The sequence below is a fragment of the Haliaeetus albicilla genome, chromosome 17 (assembly GCF_947461875.1).
Source record: "Haliaeetus albicilla chromosome 17, bHalAlb1.1, whole genome shotgun sequence".
Lineage (NCBI taxonomy): Eukaryota > Metazoa > Chordata > Aves > Accipitriformes > Accipitridae > Haliaeetus > Haliaeetus albicilla.
In genome coordinates, this window is record NC_091499.1 from 12,983,542 (window position 1) to 13,004,069 (window position 20,528).

A 20,528-nucleotide genomic window follows, 5' to 3' on the forward strand; every position below is an offset into this window, starting at 1 on the left:
CAAAAGACGAGCGCTTATCTTTTTGCAGAACATCCGTATGAAAGATGTCGCATTCTTAAAATATCTTGATACTCAGTTATGAGTAGGACTATTCATCCTACACCCTACTTCTGCACACAGGAAGGGAAGAGCTAATAGCAGAAGAATTTTCTTTCGGCGGTGGGAACAACTGCATGATGATTATCCCCCACCCTGTGTGGGATTCCATCAGAGATCAAGGATGCCCTGGCAAGTGTTGGGGCATTACTACATGTTTGTGGAAGTCTCTCAGCTTTTATTAATTAGATTCCTGACAACGCAATAAAACCCTGTAGCAGAAAGCCACACTGCTCATTTCTGAATCATATGAAATCATTCACCATTTTATGTACAAGTTTTGAATTACAATCTTCAACTTCTCATCAGAAAAAAACCCCAAAAGCCTAAAAAAAGCCATTTTTGGCAGAACTGCACAGTGTACAGAAGCATACTTTCAATTACACAACATCTTACAGAACACATACTGTAACAAAAAGCAGAGCCTGTTACCTTTTCTGAGAAGGCAGTGCCCAGACAAAACTAGGTGTTTCACCTCCGTTACTAGAGGAACAGCTTTAACTGGACAAAAGAGTACATGAAAAAATTCCTGAATATTCCAGATAGTTTAAGAGAAAAATAAAGGTACATTTGTAAACAACTTTAAAACAAGAGTCTTATGAAAATAATAAAAGTCACTGAAAGTTAAGCTGTTAAACTCTTCTTAGCCCAAACCACTACATTCTGCCCTTACAGGTTGGTTTTTTTTTTTTTTTTAATGATACACAGATTTTGCCACACAGAACACTTCACTGAGAAATATGGGCAAATACTTTTTAAATTTTTGGTGGAATTAAGAAAGGGACAGTTTGAAGACAAAAGGTCAAACTCCAAATTCCCTTTGAAAATTACAAGAGCAATATAACCTAACTATTGAATGGAGCAGAGTTCAACAGTGCATGGTAGCACAGTACTTATTTTGCCATCTGAGACTCTTTGTAACACAAACGCTGAAAAGTCAAAAGCTACTGTTAGAACAGACTTCTGTATTATGTACCATTAAGTTAGCATTGCATTCACTTTCATATTCCAACTTTGCCATAAAGTGACTTTTCATATACAATACTGATTTACCTTGAGCGTATCTGTTTTATGACAAGGCAAACTGTAAAAACTGTCCTGGGAAATGATTTTGTGTATGTAATTACCAACCATGCATCTGAAGTTGAGCATTAGTATTTATGCTGTTCTACTTCATGCTTCAGCATATGTTAAGTAAGCTGCTGATCACCGAGTGTGTCCATTTTTGTAGATGGACAGATGTATGTTAACAGCAATGCTTTGGATAACTTGTGCTATTCCTAATACTACAGTTATTTTCTCTGCCAATTACATTTTGCTATAAATATGTGTGCCCTTAAGTTGATCCCAATATCAGTTTCAGCTAACTAATCAAATTATCTGCTAAGGTTTTGGGAATGATAACCCTTCCTTTATTTAAATAAAATGAGGGAAGGGTTTCTAACTCCCAAAGGTTCACTAACAATAGATTTATTTTCAAGACAGGATGACGCTGTTCAGTAAACTGTTTGTCATCTTTGTTATTCACAGATAAGCACAATAGTATTAATGTTTTTTATCAGGTAGGCAGGAAGGGGAAGAGAAAGTACTGTGAGGTTTTTACCCTTAATGTTTTTCCAAGTTCTGCTCATGAGCTTTTATGAATAATTATTCATTTGAAATAAGCGTAAGTCAAATTTTAGATTACTTCTATTTTGACGGCTCAGGAGCTAAACTTCAATTTTCTATCTTCCTTTTTCGAAAGAGTGTTATTAAAACCCTGCCCACAACTGAGTATACCAAGAGCTTATGTAAGGAATAATTTCTCATTATATTTTGAAGTGCCTCATTTTTGTACCAGTTAAAAGTCAATTCATAATCCAAATAATCAATCTGTAAACAAGTAGTTATTTTCTCCCATGTAATAATGGTAAATAATGACACTGATCATTACATATTCTGTTTGAGTTCATTAAACGCAATTCTTCAGTCACAAAGGCAGCAGGCATTCTGTGGTGGACTTCTTTTGAACTATGTTCAAGTGAGTGGAATAACTGAGATTCCTGATGGAGATCTAAGACATTTCCCTCATTTTCTTAATAGCTTCTGCTATTCGCATACTCAACTCCATTTCATGATTTGCTATTTAAAATAAATTCATTTCCCCAACCCATTGTCTCCATATCTAAACCAAACTTATTTACATTTATGGTATTTGCTGAAAAGCATTTAAGTTGTAAGAAAATAAAAATAAAAATCCAAGAAGTGGTATAAAGGGACCAAGTATTTAAAGTTTTGTATTAATTTGCTTTCTGAATTTCCTTCCAAAGATGCTACAGGAACAAAAGCTTTAAAGGTTTAAAAAACACACTGATTCTTTCTCTCTTTTATACAAGGTCCAACTTTGCCCAGTGAATCACCTTCATAAGTTTTGCCCAGTAACTAAATGAAACTGCATGTCATTCCCCCCAAGAAAGTAAAGAAAATACAGCCTTTTACTTCAAATATTTTATGAATGCAAGATTACAAGAAATATATTAGTCAAAATGCAGGGCTATCAAGCACTGAACCAAGGATGCTGGCATCCGTTTGCCTACCATTTTGCACGTGGAAAAAATACACTACATCTACAGGTAAAAGGCATCGCGCTAATGCATCATGAATTATTCTGGTCAGCCAACATCACCTCTGCAGCTTGGTGCATGTTTAAGTCCTGAAAATAACTGTCATATTAATAGTTTGAGATGAGACACTGGAACAAAACCATTCTTAAACAGGAAAGTTTTTGTTTCGCTCTTATCGAGGTAACACCAAAAACTAAAACCAAGATCTTACAATTTAGCAGCCACTTTACAACTTGTTAGGCTAGCCTTCACACAAGGAGCATGCATACAGCCACTGTTCTTACTTTAAACTGAGGGCTGTTGGTTAATTCAAGTCACTGTTTTCTCACCTTATTTGATTAACCTGTTGAACTGGATGTCCACCATAGCAAAAAGAAAATTAAATGATGTTAAGTGTAGCAGACAAATACAGATCACACCAAGAAGCTAACACTCATGAGTTGTCATAATAAGGGATAATAATAACAATAATAATAAAAAAAAAATCAGTCTTTTCTGTGCATATTTTTCATTTGAAAGGTCCCAGGAGATCATGATGTGCCTGGCCGTTTCTGTTGCTGATTTCTGATGACCTCTAATTGTTTTTTGCATTGCTGATAGTAAGTGGAGAGACTTTTGTTTTCATCTAACAGCTTTTTATGTTCTTGTACCAGACGGGATGTGTTTTGCTGGTCTTTTTCATCCTGGTCCAGTTCTGCTATTAGTTCTTGTCTAAAATTAAAAAAAAAAAAAAAAAAAAAAAAAAAGTAATTGCCATTTAAAATCTACTTCTATTTGTGTGTAGGTGACTTCACATGTTTCAAATCAGTATTTGATTATCAGTCTGAACTCATGGCTGGTGATATTTTGTGGGGAAAAAAAACGTTGCCCCAAAAGAAATCTTACTCTTTAGTCTGGGGAAAAATTCTCTTCCAAATCAAATCCACATTTAAACTTTAAAAGAACAGCAAGCCATAGCCTCAATCTCTAAAATTGTCCTTTATATAATGTCTTTCAGATGTAGTTCTACAGGTCACAGTAAAACATCTAAGGATCTACACAGAATTTCATAAATATATTCAACTCTAATTTTGCTTAACTGTATGTACATTTAAAAACTCAAAAGGCAACTTAAAAGAAAAAATTGCAATAATTTTGGTAACTTTTTAGTGAAGTGCTGTTTTCTATTTGGACTAGAACTTCTTAAAGCAGTGGAAAAGTAGAAGCCAATTATTTCAGTAACTGTCATTTCACTTAATTTATGCCATAAGTGTTCAATTTGTTTTTTAGCAACAATTTTAGAGGAACAAACACACTGATAAACTTGCTATAAATTATCCTGCAAAACTGATGTAGCAGTTTGTTTTACTATTTGTTTATGAGGTGACAAGAAGGCAAGCTGCCAGCAGTATTTTAGCAACAAAATAGTGGAGGAGAAAGTTCACGTTAATTAATTGTTGCCATATGGTTTGTAATTACAGTAAAAGAAAACTTAATCATTCTATAAAGGTTGAACTAATAACTACCTTAACCAGCATTAAATTCATCAATCACAATACCATTTTTTGTTTTAACACCTATGTGCAATTCTGTTCTAAGAAAAACAGTTTGGGAGAAATGTGTATGCAAAGTTGCTAGAAAAAAATATAAAGTAGGAATCTAAAGTTAGAGAATTAACAGTTTTTAAACAGAAACACATTTTTATATAATTTATTGACCCTTAGGGACAACAGAAATAAAGCCAAAATTAAGATCTTCATGCTAGCTTCAGTATCTCCTCATGAAGTCTAAAAATTCTAGTTGCACTTGAAAAAAAATTGTTCTCAGGATGCTAAGCCACAAGTGAATAGATGACAGGAGGTCAATCTTACAGTAGCTTTTTTCCCCCCTTTCTGTATGTTATTTCTAATGTCCAAAAGGTTTATACACACATTGTTCTCACTAACTATTCCACAAACACCAAGGCAAGCTCCTCATTAACAACCGCTTGCCTGCAGTGACTCAGACAACTGGTGGGTAACAAGGTGGTTGCTTGGCCTAGCTATATGGGAGTATAGATGGCCTCTCAAGAACTGCTCCCCAGCATCAGGAAACGAGCGATGAGAAGCAGAACACAACAGAACTTATAGCAAACTGAAGTTCTACATCAGCAATAACTTTGGCCCTAACCAACAATACATGCAGTTGCTTCACTTATATGTATACACTATGTAAGAGGAAAGAGTTTATTTCTAGTGCACAAGGATAAGAACGTATATAACAGCTTTTAAGCATTAGGTCCTAGATCCCTGGTAGAAAAACACAAGATGTGTGTTGATAAAACTGTTGTAAATGCAATGATCCACAAAAGTCAGATGTAAGATAAAAACTAACTGCAAAATGAGTAACACTGACATATTACTCAAAATCCTATAATCCATTATCCAAGTGATTGTCTATAAATTACAATTGGAAGTCTTTTACTGGACAGCATTGTAAGTAAAATTCCAAGGTTCCTCATCCTCAACAGTGCAGGTCTTTCATTTAAGATGATGCAAACATTACTAGTATACTACATACACCGATGTGCCACACACTTTAAAGTAGGACTTGTCTGGGAAGAGTCTTGATAATGATGAAAACTTTCAGTTACCTGCTCTAAATATCTCACCTGTACTGAGCAGCTCAGTATTTCTGAGAGTAAGGATGGAAAATAATTATGCTCTATGAAATGTAACTTCATAAAGCCAGAAATAACAGTCACAGATAACAGACTTCGTGTAAAAGAAACAGACAAAAGAACAGAAAACGTTAAACACATTTCACTTACTTCCTCTGCAACAGCAATGCAATTTCTGTCTGAACTTTCATATATTCTTGTGCCATTTTGCAGTGCTGTTCAAACACAGCCATAGATTCTTTGGAGTTTGGGCATGGTGCTAGAGGCTGAAAATAAATCAGACATGTTAAAAACTAATGAACTGATATCTTAGTATATAGTGTGTTAGAATGTCTCTGCTGTGTATTTATAACGTCTTTTAAAAACCAGTAAGCTTTTAAAAATAAGTGTTAAACCATGCCCTGAAAAATGTTACTGCACTGATGTCAAGGTTGACTCAAACCTCAAATCTGCAGTTATTAATCTGACACTCTCTCTATCACAAAAATCAAAGTAGTGTTTAATCCCCCACACAACAAATAAAGTGAATATGACAATTTAACTCAGTAACACTCAAGCAAATATCATCTTATTTTGACAGTCAAACTCAGCTTACATTTGGTATCAGGGATCATGTTTCCCAGGGCTTGTTTTTAATAGCTTGATCAAATCTGAGTCAACCAATCTCAGATTACATAATATATTTTTTTAGCCTTGGTCAAAAGTTAGACAGAATATAAACACAGGTAAATATGTGGCACTGTATTTTGCAGCCCCAAATTCACACATTAGAATGAAATGCAAGATAAACAATCTAATAAAGCATATATTTATTACCTGTAACTGATGATCTAATGTAAGATATGCCATTGGGATGGAGTTATCTGACCCATTGGTCTCTGTAATAACACCAAGAAAACTTTCATGTATTTTCAGTTAATTCTATTCTTATAGGACAAAACCAAGAATTCTAAATCATTTCACAATACACAATCTGAATGTGGAAAGGCAAATGGAAATAGCAGCGTTCCAATCCCAAGGCAGATGAATCATTTTGTTTTTCTGATAAAGTTAAGAATTTCAAAAGTATAGTCTATCACACCAAGAAGAAATAAAGATTAAGGTTATCATCCTACACTTATAGAAGCCATGTAACAGCATACAGATTTTAAAAATACTATTTTTGTACAGTTTGCAATCACGTTCTCTATTTATAAAAAAATTGCCATTTCATTCTTGTTTATGAAGGATCAGCCAGCCAGCCCATGCATCTAATGATTTTAAAATTAGAAGCTGTGCAAACCAGCTCTGCCAGAATAAAATAAGCACAACCTCCTGCTCAGTTTTGAAATCTGCTCCCAGCGAGGTCTGTAAGTATCTTCCTCACAACATGCTCTAGGGCATCTTCTCTGCTCTGTAGAGATACTTTGTGGGTAGCAAGGAACCCAATAACCAATCTATCTCCTGGGCCTGGCTGCTCTCTTCTTATGCTGCAATTACTCTGGATTTCTCTAGTGCTTTCATTCCAGATTTAACATGTTTCTGAATTCTTATACATCCTATCTTTTGGTAGCCCGCAATCTGGGGATCACAAAGGTTACTGTTAAGCTTTAAGAGACATAGGAGTAAAGACACATGGAGAAACTACTGATTTTATAGCTGCATTATTGCTACTAGATTATATGGAGGAGGGTAGGTGGGGAAAAAAAAGGGGCTGCTTACCCATACCCCAAAAGCACCTGCCACAGAGTAGTCGTGGTAGAGAAACTAAGGTGTTGCCCTCAAAGACTATGCTATCTCCAAGAGCAGCTTCAAAAGGAAACAGAAATAAGAGGGTGGGAATGGAGAAAAAGTGGTTAAGTGTATGCTTGTAAGGAAACTGGAAGGTGGTAAAAAAAAGAAAAAAGAAAAAAGAAAAAGAAAACAACCCTAAAACCAACTTAATCACCACAGTATCTTAAATGAGAACAATAAAAAAAAAGTCCTTCCCTACATCAGACTATTGCCATATATGGAATACTGCTACAGCAAAGGAATCATTGCAATGTTTCAAATACATCGATACACGCAAAATACTTCAGATTACATTCCTGAGCATTTCAGCACTGTCACAGAACTGGAAATTTTCCTGTGACTGACCAGATTCGGCTGCATCCTCATTTTACCATTTTGCCTCATTAACTGAAAAACATACACTCTTTTACAAAATACTACAATTATTTCTCCCTTTAGAAATTAAAAAAATTCTTTGTTCATGGACTGCATAAGCCTAACAAGAAAAAATATACATGTGGTACATTCTGTATTTACCTGAGTATAAGGTGAGGGATTTCTGTGTGCTAGAAAACAGACCTGACTTTTAGCTCTAGTGCTGTGCTGCATTTATGGCCAAAGACTTGGGACGCACTGCCTTTGCACTGGCACACGATCAGCAACTTTCAGTACCCAAGGAACTATTGATTGGGTAAGAGCTTGCTTCCGTGTGAGGCAGCAACTCCCGTAAGTGCTCACTGCCTAAAGCAACTCAGGACCCATGCTACACAAAAGAGGGCACAGGGTGGGCTGTGGCAGTGGGAAAGAGCTTTGGGACATTATGAGTGACAATGCACAGACTGTCATCAGGCAAAGCGACAATGGACAGAAAGAAGAAAGCACAGAAGCAAAATACAAGAGTATGTTGCCCTCCTCCCACTAAAACAGGGGGGAAAAAAGAAAAAGTACACATCTTACATACAGAATCACCTTATATTTGGTAAAATACAAGTGTGCATATATATATATACACACACATATATATATATACTTGTGCAAGAGTCAGTCCACATGTGAGTTTCCATTTTGCAGTTGGTTACAGGAAAAGAATGAAAGAGTCTGATCAGCCAAAGATGGAACAGATCACAAGAAAAAGATTTCAGAATTTGAGGCACTATGAGGTACCAGCTCGAGACTACATTTAAGATTCAACACGTACATTTTGGTAACAAAATGTAATTCTTATTTATGTTCTAAAAAGGAATTTGTGGGGATCCATTGCTTTCATGCAGTCCAGTATTGTTTCTTTTCATAATGGAGTGCATTATGACTTTTAAAATTGAATGCAACTACTAAATTATGTTCATTCTTAATCCTATTCCATAACAAAAGAACAGTGATGCTACAGTAGAAGTATTTACAACACTTCTGCAGACACACTTATGTTAGTTCATTTAAAAACAGAAAGATTGTGTGCACATGTACATTCTGCATAAGCAAAATTACAGCACAGATAAAAAATAGAATTAACGTATTTTAGCTGATACTCACCTACATAACATTTCATTGCAAAAGTCAGAGCAATGAAAGCTTTAACTGTGCATTCATAATACAAATGCACAAGACTAAAATGCTCTAAGATGTCTATTTCCCTAATTCCTCCAAACCACACTACAGTCAAAAACTGGTGCTAAAAGATCTGCATTATATGCTACTATCACTGCATATGTACAGTACTATCTTACAAGCAAAATGCTTACAAGTTTATGTAACTTAATATAATCTCTATATAAAAAAGTTCTTAAAGCCAGTGTGCAAAACAAAGCAGTAATGTAATGATTTAATTTAAGCAGAAGTAAAATGGACTGTGACTTTCACTGCTTAGTTTTGTTAATGTCTAGGCACTGCATAATCAAATAAATATTTTATATTTTTTACAGGCAAAAAGTTAACTAATGAACAAAGGATTACCTGCATCATCAGGTGTCCATGGATTACGAGTTGGCTTTTCAGAGGTTGGTCCCGAGGTAGTGATCATTCTCACACTAGGACTAGATGATCTACTGCTGTTTCTACTCTCCTGAAATGATAAAATAAAACAAAATAAAATGACAAGAAAAGTTAACAGAAGATTTTTTGAAGGGTTCATTTTAAAAAACATTATTAAAAAGAAAAATAGTGTGAAGAAATCTGAACTTATAATCCTCCCAAATATCCTCCTCCCCAAGCTTTTACCCTGAAAACTCTCCAGATAGTTTGATAAACTTTACATGCATTGCAGGCATAATTTCATCCCCATTTCTACTCCATCTTCCCCATATAAAAAGAAATGGATATAATTTGGCTATTCAGCATAATAAAAAGCAGTGCTGAACAATGTATTCAAGATCTTTATATAAAAGCATGACACTATGTCTAGTAATTTTCACACCACCATTCAGTGAAATCTAGCACCTCTGTAACATAAGGAGGAAATAAAAGTTTGTTTCCAATGTTTAATCAATGAATGGAACTACATTCAACTAAAGGAATGCAGCTTAGTAACTACACTAGACTGCGCTGTGTTAATCTACAGTTTTCTTGTGGTTCTTATGTTAACTCAGAGGTTATGTGATCCATCTTCAGAAAACATGAAAAAAGTGTTTAACCCAAAAGGATCAATCAATTAAAGCAAAGCAATTAAAAAATGAGTACATTCTCTCTCACAAAGCAAATTAAGAACTAAACTAGAAGTCTTTAGGAAGTTCCATTATATACAGCATGACTCCTCCAACCCTTTTGTTCACCAAAGCACAAAAACATACTACAGACTTCATTATTCTACTGAGCTTCTTTTTCAGAATTATTATTTACAATATATATTCTTGTATTTCATACACCCCCTCACTGACATAAAAGTAACACAGTAAAGGACTTAAGACTATAAACCCCAGCGAGTTTTGCAGGAAAAGAAACGAAGTAAAAAGAAAAGAAGCTATTAAAATACAACTATTTTCAGTATGGTGTATTTATCATGAAATAATTAAATGTCTCTATTTTTCAAAAGAAGTACTGAAATATGCATTACCCGGGAACTGTATTTCTTTATGACTCTGATTTCCAAATATCCTATCTTAAAAGCTAGGATTTCAGTCAGGTAACAATCCAAAGAGTAACAAGATTCTACACACTGAAAGATCCGTTATTTCAACTGCATTATGTGTCTCTTGTAATTTTTATTAACCATTTAGTGTTTTATGTTAGTAGCCAGAAACAAGGCAATAAACTATTGTAGAAATAATCCGATGGATGATACTATCAGGATGACGGACGGCATCAGAGATTTTGAAAAAGCTTTTGCGTTGGAGTATTTGTTGCCATTAAGCAAGGTTTAAGTTGCCGAGCTTACTGCTTACTGTCAGTGTCCTCAAATATGAATGATAAACACACTCTGCTCATGTGAAAGGTCAGAAGACAGAGAAAGCACTTTTAACAGTGTCTAAGTCCTTTAAGTAAAAATAGATTTGAGTATCTACAGTTGATAGCAAAGGGCACCTGAGATGTACTCTAGTTACAGTAAGTTCTCAATGCTGTACTAAATTGCTTGCTGTACCAGATTGTTTTGATCCATCAACAGAAAAAAAACATTTCCTTGATAACATTATTTAGACAAAATTAGTAGAGATAAAAATGAAGGATTCTTATCTAAAAAGCATCGAAAAGTCCCAGGGAAGTTCCCCAAACTGAACACCTGTTAGATTACAGCATTTGAGCGTGTGTTGAGTGAGATCCTTTAGGCTGCCTGGACACCAGGCCCTCTGACAGGTAAGCCAGTGACTGTTTTTAGCAATCAGTTTCTGCTGCCCTTTCACAGGTATCTCTTCATCCTTCCTTCCTCCAGGTATCTCAGTACGCTCAACAAACTTGTTATCAGGTTACTCTCAAATCATCTTTGCCAGGTGGCGAAAACCACATGGCATTTTTAGCTTCTTAGCTTCCATTTCTCAAAGATTTGCAGTCTTGAAAAGCTGGTGTGCTCTGAGGAATAATGCCCCCCTCAAGTTTAATTTAAATGGGCAACCCAATTTAAAGAAATCATCATTACTAACCCTGTCTCCTCATCTGTGGATTTTATCTCGCTGTGAAAGGGGAGGAAAAAAAAAAAGTGTATCCGTGACCAATTTCACAATCTCATGGATAGAATGATTCATCTGTACAATATCAGTTCCCCCAAATTATCACACTTAGCTTGCATGCATGTGGGCATGTACATTCTGATCTTGCTTTTCAACTGTTCAATACAGTACATGGTTTTAATATATTAAATTCTTTTTCCCCCTTGAAAGTAAACCGTAGGAGTTATGAAGGCCCAGCAACAGTTATTTAGGTAGTTTTGATATTACAATAGCTCTGTGAAGGATGATGTACCAAAACAACCAACCCAATAAAAGATACACAGGCAAGGACATGGACACCTTACTAGGCATCTGACCACAGCCTGCAGTTCTTGAGTGATTATGCGAAATATGTTTCTCAGTATCTGTATAAAATATCGAATTCTGTAAAGACTCTATTCAGTGTAAATAGCAGGATCGCTGTGTTCCTTCAAGCTGCCACAAGTTTTTATGGCTGCAGTTCAGAGTCTGCACATCTGTTTCTGTGTTACAAAGGTGTTTAGGCAAGAGCAGTAGTGCTGGAGAGACGGCACAATACGATGTTTTAAAATGCATGTTACAGGGAAATGGAAAGGCAGAAGAAACAATTCAGGCAAAAAAATTTATGTGGAAAAATGAATAGAGCATCATAGTATATGGATGGAAATAAATGGAAATGTAGCATTTGACTGTACAGAGAGGGTTGCATCAGTGCTGCTCATGTCACTTGGAGTAAGGTCCAGCCTAAGGTCACCAAGCACTTGAGAAATCTGTGAAAAATTGAACACAGGTTCTCAACACCAAACCACTCTAACAGCTGATCCAATGACAGAAAACCTTTGGCTTAGCATATTTTCCTATCTAAACTGTTGATGTAAAAGGGTCAGTTGAGTAGCAAAATCATCTGCAAAGCACTATTACTGTGCTGTTGATAACATCAGTAAGAGCAATACTGGAAAATGCCTTAAGTGTCTCCACAACATAAAAATAGTAATCATCAGCCATACAAACCACATAAAAAATTATTCCAACAGTATGCGGAAATAAAATATACATACAATCACAAAAACATACAAGAAGGTCAGATTAAAACAGACTAGCAGTTAAACAGGGAGACAAGAGTCTTGGTCTACCCTTTCCGGTAAGCACCCCAAAGTTTGGTGTATTTATTATTATCAAGTCCAGTGTTTTCCTCCACCTTAACAAAAATTCCATTCTGAATTGGACAAACCTTCCTGATTGAAAAAAACAGAATAATTTTCCATTGACACAGTGGCAATTTTCAGGAAACACATGTTTAATAAAAACAACTTCTGGTCAGCTTTAGTGTGTCAGTCAAATAGTTAAAAAAAGGAAAAGCAGCACCGTGGCAATCCTTCAATTTTGAGTGGGATAGGGGCTTACAAGGGCTGGGTGCGGGAGCAGAGGCACGCAGTGCCATGGCTGCTCGGTGAAGAAGGCTGTGCCGCAGGGTGGGTGTAAAGCAGAACGGAATGCAGGGAAGAAGGATGTTTGCAATGAAAGGAGGGGGGGAAGGGGATTTTCACATTAGAAAGGATAACCTATATATGGTATGGTGCATATGGGGAGAGACGATAAACTGACCAGAGCTATGCTAGTCACAGATGTTTTTTCTGCTTTGGCTAGTAGATTGCTTATATGGATATTTTAATAAAAATTCAAGGCAGTGAGGTCCAGAGCTATAGAAACCCATAAAGAGTAATCTTAAGTCTTTTGCCATAATTACATTGTGCTTGCTTTCTTCATTGTTTTCCAATTTATTTTTTTAAAAAAATATACAAGCATACATATGTCAAAAGTCAGAAAAGTCTGCTGAAACTAATGCTATCTCTTCTCAACCAGAAAGGGGGTGAAAATTCATTATTCGTTTGTATGGACAGTGCAAAAATTTCTTCCTAAGTGCATTTTTCATGCCTGTTAATATATTATGTTTTCCAGGTTTTATTATAAAGTTGCCCCAAACCGCAAGATAGAAGCAGATAACTGTAATTCTTCCACTTAGATTTCCAATATGTACACTCTCAGAAGCAAGAAAGTAAAATGTGATACTGGTACTTCTACAGACCCTCATCCGAAATTGGTGAGGTAAACAAAAACACTTTTCTGTATCCTCCCGGTCACAAGGACAACTTAGCTACAACATCCATATAAGCAGTAGAGCAGCTTTCAAAGCAAGATTATTATATTAGTTATTAAGATATGAAGTAAATGCTGAAATTCTATATTTTTAAATATTAACCATTAAAATGAACAGAATGAAAAATTTTAATTAAAAAAAAAAAGCTGTAATTAAATATATTCATATATCAATCAGTGCAATTTGGGATAACTGATGTACTGTCACTTAATTTCCCCCCCCCAAGTCTTTAATAATTTTTAGTTCTACAGTTAACTGAATAGGCTAATCTATTTCTTTACTAAATTTTGCAGATTAATTTCTTTCTAACAAACCTGTCTTCTCTGAAGATATTAAAATGTATTTAAGACTCATTTGTTATTTTCTGATAGATGTACATAGTAAATTCTGCTAATAATACCTGGGGGATTGATGAGGTTTCTGTGGCTATCACACTCTACAGAATTAAAGAAGGATCAAATGTTGATTTCCCTGATAACTATACAACCCCAAATTACCCCCTATTTTACATTATTACAGTAGGTTGTTTAGGATGGAAACCTGATTAACCCAATGAATATGCTAAGCTCCAGTTTCCCACATCCAAAGAATAGTAGGGATATCAAAATTGCCAATTCACACTAACGACCAAATAGCCTTTGTGAATTACTGAAACAAACAATGAAGCAATTAAAAACACAAAATAAACACATCTGAATGAAGCATTAGCTGTACTTTTCTCATTTAATATGTTTTTAGTTTAATTTGTTCTTAGTTTAATTTCAATTTAATGTAGCATACCACTATGTTTGTTACCATGGCACTTACAATACCAGATAAGAAGCTATGTTATTATAAAATATCTTATCGAGATAGTCTGTTTTTAAACAAAACTTTGTGACAGCACCCTCCTGTAAACCTTTCACAAGAAATGGAGAGATGCTACTGTAAGTTACTATTCAGGGTTCAGAGATTGATAACAAATACATTTATAATACTGATGCACATACTTTTTATTTTTATGCAAAAAGTGAGTCTAATGTACGTATAGCTGCTTCAGACAATCTTATGTGGTCATTAGAATTGTTTTCTACATCTAGAGAGGTGAAAAGGCTTTCCTGCCTAACATCTGCCCTCAGCCAAATTAAGTGGTACACAAAAACTATGTGTACATAGAAATGATAAATGCTGCATGAGCTATACAGAAAACACTTCTCATCTAGAGCTCATTCATAGATTACCCTTGTGGAACCTCATTTAAATGCAGTACAAATGACACTACAGTCTGCCAAACTTCCACATCATTTCTACGAAAGCATCAAAGGTGAAGACTTCCAGACCAGTTTCCCTGTATAGATTCGGCGTTGACTTTACTGAAAGATAAAGAAGAGATGAGAAAGACGTTACCTGACTGGACTCTGTTCCAGCAACACTAAGATCTTGAATGGATCTGCGCCTCTGCTGTCCGTTTCCTGCTGGGAAAAAAAACAAAACAAAAACAAACCAGTGAAATCTATTCAGAACAAAATAAGAAGGGTGCGACTGTTGCAGAGGAGCTTGGAATTTGTACAAATCCACAGAGAGAAAGTGAGAGAGGGGGAGAGAGAGACAGCTGCAGAATTTTAACTCAAAACATGCTGGCCTGTCAACAAAAAGTATACCCTAATACAATAACCACTCCTACCACATGAATAGCTGCTGCACTCTACTCCACCATCTTCTGTCACATGTATTTGGTCAGGCTTAGTGCTCGGGGCAGGAGCTGATGACGACATCTATTTCAAGTGCGTTACGTTATGGGGATTTCTAAAAGCTAGACTGCGAAGATAACAGGCTGCCAGCTTTAACCTGTTGCTCTTTGGCGTGCTCAAGGAACACGGCAAGGACTTCTGCCCGCGCGCCACTCCCCTCATGAAAATTAAGAAGCGAAAGCGCTTCCTTCTGGTCTTTGTCTCCTTCGGATGAACGCAACTCTGTCCTATTCTCATGCTCTGAGAAGTGTGAAAAGGGGACCGTTCAGCTAAATCACATCTCACCATCAACCTACTGAGCACAATGCTGTAATCTTTTCCTCTTCTCCTTCCACCTGTTAGCAATTATCCACCAGTGACAGCTACATAAAACAGTTTAAATTTTAACACTGACACACAATCAAAGGCATTTCCAGGAAACAAAGTCTCCGTAAAAATAAGAGGAGATTATGCAACTGAATCTCCCTGGCTACTTTGATTTTTATTAGGGTGATTGTTTATATTGCCTCTTGAGAGCAGGTCAGCTGTCCAAAAGGAAACACCAAAACGTCCTGAGTAACAGCTGACAATGCTCAAAATTCTTGCTCTTAGCTCTGCATTACGTAACTTTTCTACTGGAGGGGAGCGTCTGAAACATGTCCTGCAGCCCTGGCAGCCCCTTGCCCAGTGACCCTGCGCGCAACAGACAACCCAGCTCACTCAAAGCCCTGGAAGAGGCGTCGCACTTTTTAACCTTTTAGATACTTCTTATTCAGCATCATTTCCATATGGCTCCACAGCCTACCTCGACAGGTGTTTTAATTTGCAACAGTTACTACAAAAATGTAAGACTATTTAATATTAATACATTTCTTGGTATCATATATTAAATTTTTAAATATAGGTACTATTACATGTAGGAACACATTACCACAAAACAGCAATACAAAATTCTCAGTGTCACTTTACCAACTTGTCATGACATTTTATAGTCTGAAACTTATAGAAAGTATTATGAGAAACAAGCATATAAGAAAATCAAGAAAGATTCTAGAATGGGAATATATTCTGTGCTCTGACTACAAATAAATTTGAATTGCAACTTTTTTTGTGGTCTTGATCTTTTGCTTCTGAAATTCAGGAAGGTATATACTTACCAAGGAACAATGGCTATATTACGTTTAATACTTCAACATTAGAGATCATGTGAATGACAAATCTATGTCAAAATTTCTGAACTCATTCATTTGCAGCGAACTTTTTCACTGCCTAATCATTTAGCAAACAAGACTATACGATTAATAGAATTCTATGCTGTGGATACTTCATCTGGCTGCCACAGCTCATCTTAATATTCAAGATATGGGTGATCCACCCACGACTGATACAAAATTATGTGCACATTTCATTCAACAACACTGTTATAAAATTAGCTTAGCTGAAATAGGCTTGCAAAAATATCTGAAATTCTCATTTCAGATTAGCAACATTTGTGAATTTAAAGAACCTGGCACATGTGTTGCTGAAATATTAGAACATGGCTGCCAAAACATTAAAATAATCAGGGCGGGGTGCAAGAAAGAAAAGAAAATGCCTTGGGGAGAGAAAAAGGGGCCAAAACTACTGTGCTGTAATAAATGAACACCTTTAAATGAAATATCTTCAAGTTAGTAGCATGAGGGAAGAGCAAGCTCTACTAAGGCAATGCCATTTTAATTAGTATAACTACTGCAGACATCTGGCAAATAGCTTAGACAAAGCAGAAACAGACTACGAATCAACAAATACTTATTGCTCCAGATTCAAGACAAATTTCAACTGAAAAATATACAACATATAATATTTGTTTGAAATGATCACTGCTACTCCTCTATGCTTTCCTCTCACAGTTTTGATCTTGTTTTTAACTCTACATCCATTTAAAACTAATTTTTCTCATTACAAAAACTAAGAGATCTGTAAATGCACAGAAGTTAATGTACAGTAGCTTGATGCACTATGTCAGGATTTCAGTCATTTACAGAATTTTAAGACCAAAAATCAGTCATCACAAACATACTTCCTGGCCTCAAAAAACCCATTTCACATACTGTTGTTTTATTTTCTAAAATTAAATGAAAAAGGAAACTTCCATCGTGTCCTGCCCCACACACTCCAGCAAAAAGAAATTCTACAGCTTATTAAGGCTTTTGATTACCCTTCCCCCTCCAGCCAAATATCCAGACCAGCTATGAACTCTTCTCCCTGCCCTTTAGCAGATACTTGCATCTCCTTTTACACTTTCTTATTTGCACACAGTACTCTTTTCCTTACACACCTACAAGACCCAAACCTCTCTCACAGTGCAGGATGATCAGTGAATGTAACAGTGCTAGAAGACATTTTAAAGAAGTTAAAACATTGATCTGAATTCCAGAAGAATGAAGTGATCTGGGGAGACATGTGTGGGATTTCTGGCTTGACCTAAAGCATCTCTATTTCCTATCCACTTTCTAAAGACACTCAACAAAATGTGCCTGTCCTGAGTAATCATTTATGCAGTGTCAGTGCTATAAAAATCTTAATGCTGTGGCACAGTTTCAGATGCCAAAATTACAAAGCCAAATGCATGCATGCTATATGTATGAGATGTCTAACATTGCCAGTGAAGTCCATACTTGAAGGTATGTTTGCTAGATGCTGCTTGACTGGTTTGTATCAAAAAGGTGTTCTGATTATTTTTTTTATCATATTACAAATTATACTTAGAATTTTTTTTGTTTCTTTAAACACATAGCTACTTAAGCCTTTTGTACTTACTAGGGTTTTTATTTTTCATATATATATAAAATAATAAAATGTTGTTGTTTATTATCTATACTATATATTACATGTACTATAAACTGGAAAAAAAAAAAATACAGGTAGTTCACTTGGCTATCTGGTTGCAGGATACCACCACTGAAAATTCATTTGCGAAGTTGTTACACAAAAAAGGAATTAGTTGATCCATTTTTCAGTTTCTAAGTTTTGTAAGCTAGTAACACCAAACAGCATCTTAAATGAAAGAAAGTTCTATTCACCCTTATTTAAGCCTATTCAGAAAGAATAGCAAATATATATGAAAAACTGCCACTTCCGCCAACATTGTACCTTCAACTGATAAAAATTTGTGTTTTATGACCTCAGTAGTATAATCAGTTCGTGGCTGAAAAGCAGCTGAGGCAACACATTATGAAAAACCCCAATGACAGCAGATGTAGTACTCATACTTCTAAAATAGCCCTGCCCCAAAGCAGCTGACTCATGGTAACATGCCTGCGTGGTGCCTCCCCTCTCTGGAAAGCAGCTGCTTTCCCATGGGCTCAGCAGAACTCCGGGCAGCAGCACAGACTGGGGCGGCACTCGTGCTGCCCAAGGACGGAGAGAGGCTGCTCACCCCACCGACACGTCCAGGGAAGTTCGGAGGAGCTGGGTACGTGGCAGAAGTGCTGAGGAACGTAACGGGGTGGGATTGAGATGGAGGTGCCAGTTTGGGGGTCTTGGAAACATAACTAGAAGGGGAAAAGTGTGTTATGAGGCCAGGACTGAAAGCCTTGTGCTGAGAGGGTAAGGAAAGGAAAGAGGTGAGAAATAGACCACGTTATATTGTCTTTAAAAGAATAACTGAGCAAGGTACCTTTGAATAACTGCTTTAAGTATACAGCCAATTATAATTAGTTTACTGGGCAGATGATCACATCCCTGTCATCTAACAATTAATCTCTTTTTTTTCTGGCCTTGGGATTCTTACGGAAAAGCTGTTCTGACAACCAGAAAACTTTTGATATACAGCCCAGACTTATTTGCAGACAATTTACATCTTTTTTCCATAGTGCCAATACTGTCTTTTAGCTTAAGTAGTTCTCTCTTCCTAGTCCTTAGCTGCAGATTCATCTATAGAAAATAATTACTCATTTCTCAGCTTTCATTTTGTGGGCTAAAACCCCCATGCTTTCGGATTCTCCTTTATACTCTCCATACCATCCTAGTAGCTTTTCTTACTATTATTTCAGAATGCGTGTGCGTTTCTTTTATATGGCTGCCCAGAACAGTATGTTAAATTCCTGATTAAACCCCAACTAGGGCCTGTAAATAGTGTTAGTGCTTCCTTATCTTTCCTGGAAATGAACCCTGAGATTTCACAGTTTTTCACAACTGCATTACATCTATGGCTTATACTATCTGGGATTAATCTGCATGCATTTGCTATGGTCCCATGTCATCTTATTAAAAGAAATTGTTGCTAGTGTATGACCCACAGTGAGTGGCCCTGGCTTTTACCCTATTTCTGTTTTTCCCCCAGTCACAACAAAATTCACCCTATGTGATACTCTAATCTTCCTCTTTATGAATAGTCGCTTCTGATAAAGCATTAACAGTGAATTTCATTATTGCTCATTTAAGCCTTACATACCTTAAGAGTAAATTTTGACAGAATTCATTAATATGCTTGGACCAATCCTATACCTTCTTTCTTTTCTACCAGTTGCAATTTCTCTCGTATCTATTCCAAATTCAGCTCGGAATTCCCATCCTGTCAAGTTCAATTAACATAGTCTAGGTGAAGAATATCTACTTCCTCTGCCTAAATAAGTAAACCCAATAGACCGGTACAATCTATTTTGTGAAAACAACACAGCATTTTATTTCACTGACTTTTAGAGAATAATTAAAAAGTTTCAAGGTTTCATGGAAGCCTTAGTGCTGTTATGCGCAGACAGTGTGCAGACAAGAGGCACTTGGGTTCTAGAGCTTATTTACCAGGCTCTCATCACATGTTGACATCGCAAAACTTGACAGTTCTCTTCACTTGCTCTTTCCTTGCTCTCTCAGGATTTCATTTATATTATGGCAGGCCAGGACCATTTGAAAATTACAGTGGAAAGCTATGCTAGTAAACTTTCTTGCTGACTTCTTAGCCTCAATGCCAAATAGGTTTTCTTTTCATGGGTAGTGCTATTGTTCTTTGGAATCTACTTTTTGACATTCTGTATTTTTATATGTAAACTTCAATAAAGTTATTTGAAAGAAACTTTTGTACAAAATTATCTTTTGCATTCAACTTTAAAATACCAAACAATGTCAAGATTTACAAGGAAACTTCCTCAGATGACACAAACTTAGAGTAGGGGTGTCCACAGTTTTTAATGGATCTCTACATTAGCAGTAGATGCTATTACTTGCATCTCCTGCCTCTGACAAATCATTTTGAAGCAACTTGCACACCGCTAATGGTATACCTATCACAGTTTGGGATTGATTATACTTGTTTTTTAGGCTTTGAGAAGTATAAAACGAAAGAAAGAAATCCACTTTGATTGCCAAAAAAGGAATGGGAAAGGAAAACGATATGCTGCTAACTAAATATAGACTTGGGATAGATGAGAATTATTCATTAAAGTCCCAACTGAAATTACCAGCTATGGTGCCTGATTATAC

At 36.1% G+C, this 20,528-nt stretch overlaps 1 protein-coding gene across 10 annotated transcripts in view; it reads right to left on the reverse strand.

Moving 5' to 3' along the window:
• Positions 1 to 341: 341 nt before the first annotated feature.
• Positions 342 to 20,528, reverse strand: part of MAP3K7 (mitogen-activated protein kinase kinase kinase 7) — a 49,876-nt gene continuing 29,689 nt past the window's right edge. For 4 of the 10 annotated variants that reach the window (XM_069804874.1, XM_069804877.1, XM_069804884.1 and 1 more), the window contains 6 exons: positions 14,746 to 14,813; positions 9,040 to 9,148; positions 7,039 to 7,125; positions 6,154 to 6,215; positions 5,488 to 5,603; positions 342 to 3,410 (listed from right to left, as the gene is read on the reverse strand). In XM_069804874.1, coding sequence (XP_069660975.1) covers positions 3,230 to 3,410; positions 5,488 to 5,603; positions 6,154 to 6,215; positions 7,039 to 7,125; positions 9,040 to 9,148; positions 14,746 to 14,813 — 623 coding nt within the window. In that variant the 3' untranslated portion in view covers positions 342 to 3,229. The remainder of the gene's footprint in view (positions 3,411 to 5,487; positions 5,604 to 6,153; positions 6,216 to 7,038; positions 7,126 to 9,039; positions 9,149 to 14,745; positions 14,814 to 20,528) is intronic. The other 6 variants (XM_069804875.1, XM_069804878.1, XM_069804880.1 and 3 more) reach the window with 3 other exon arrangements.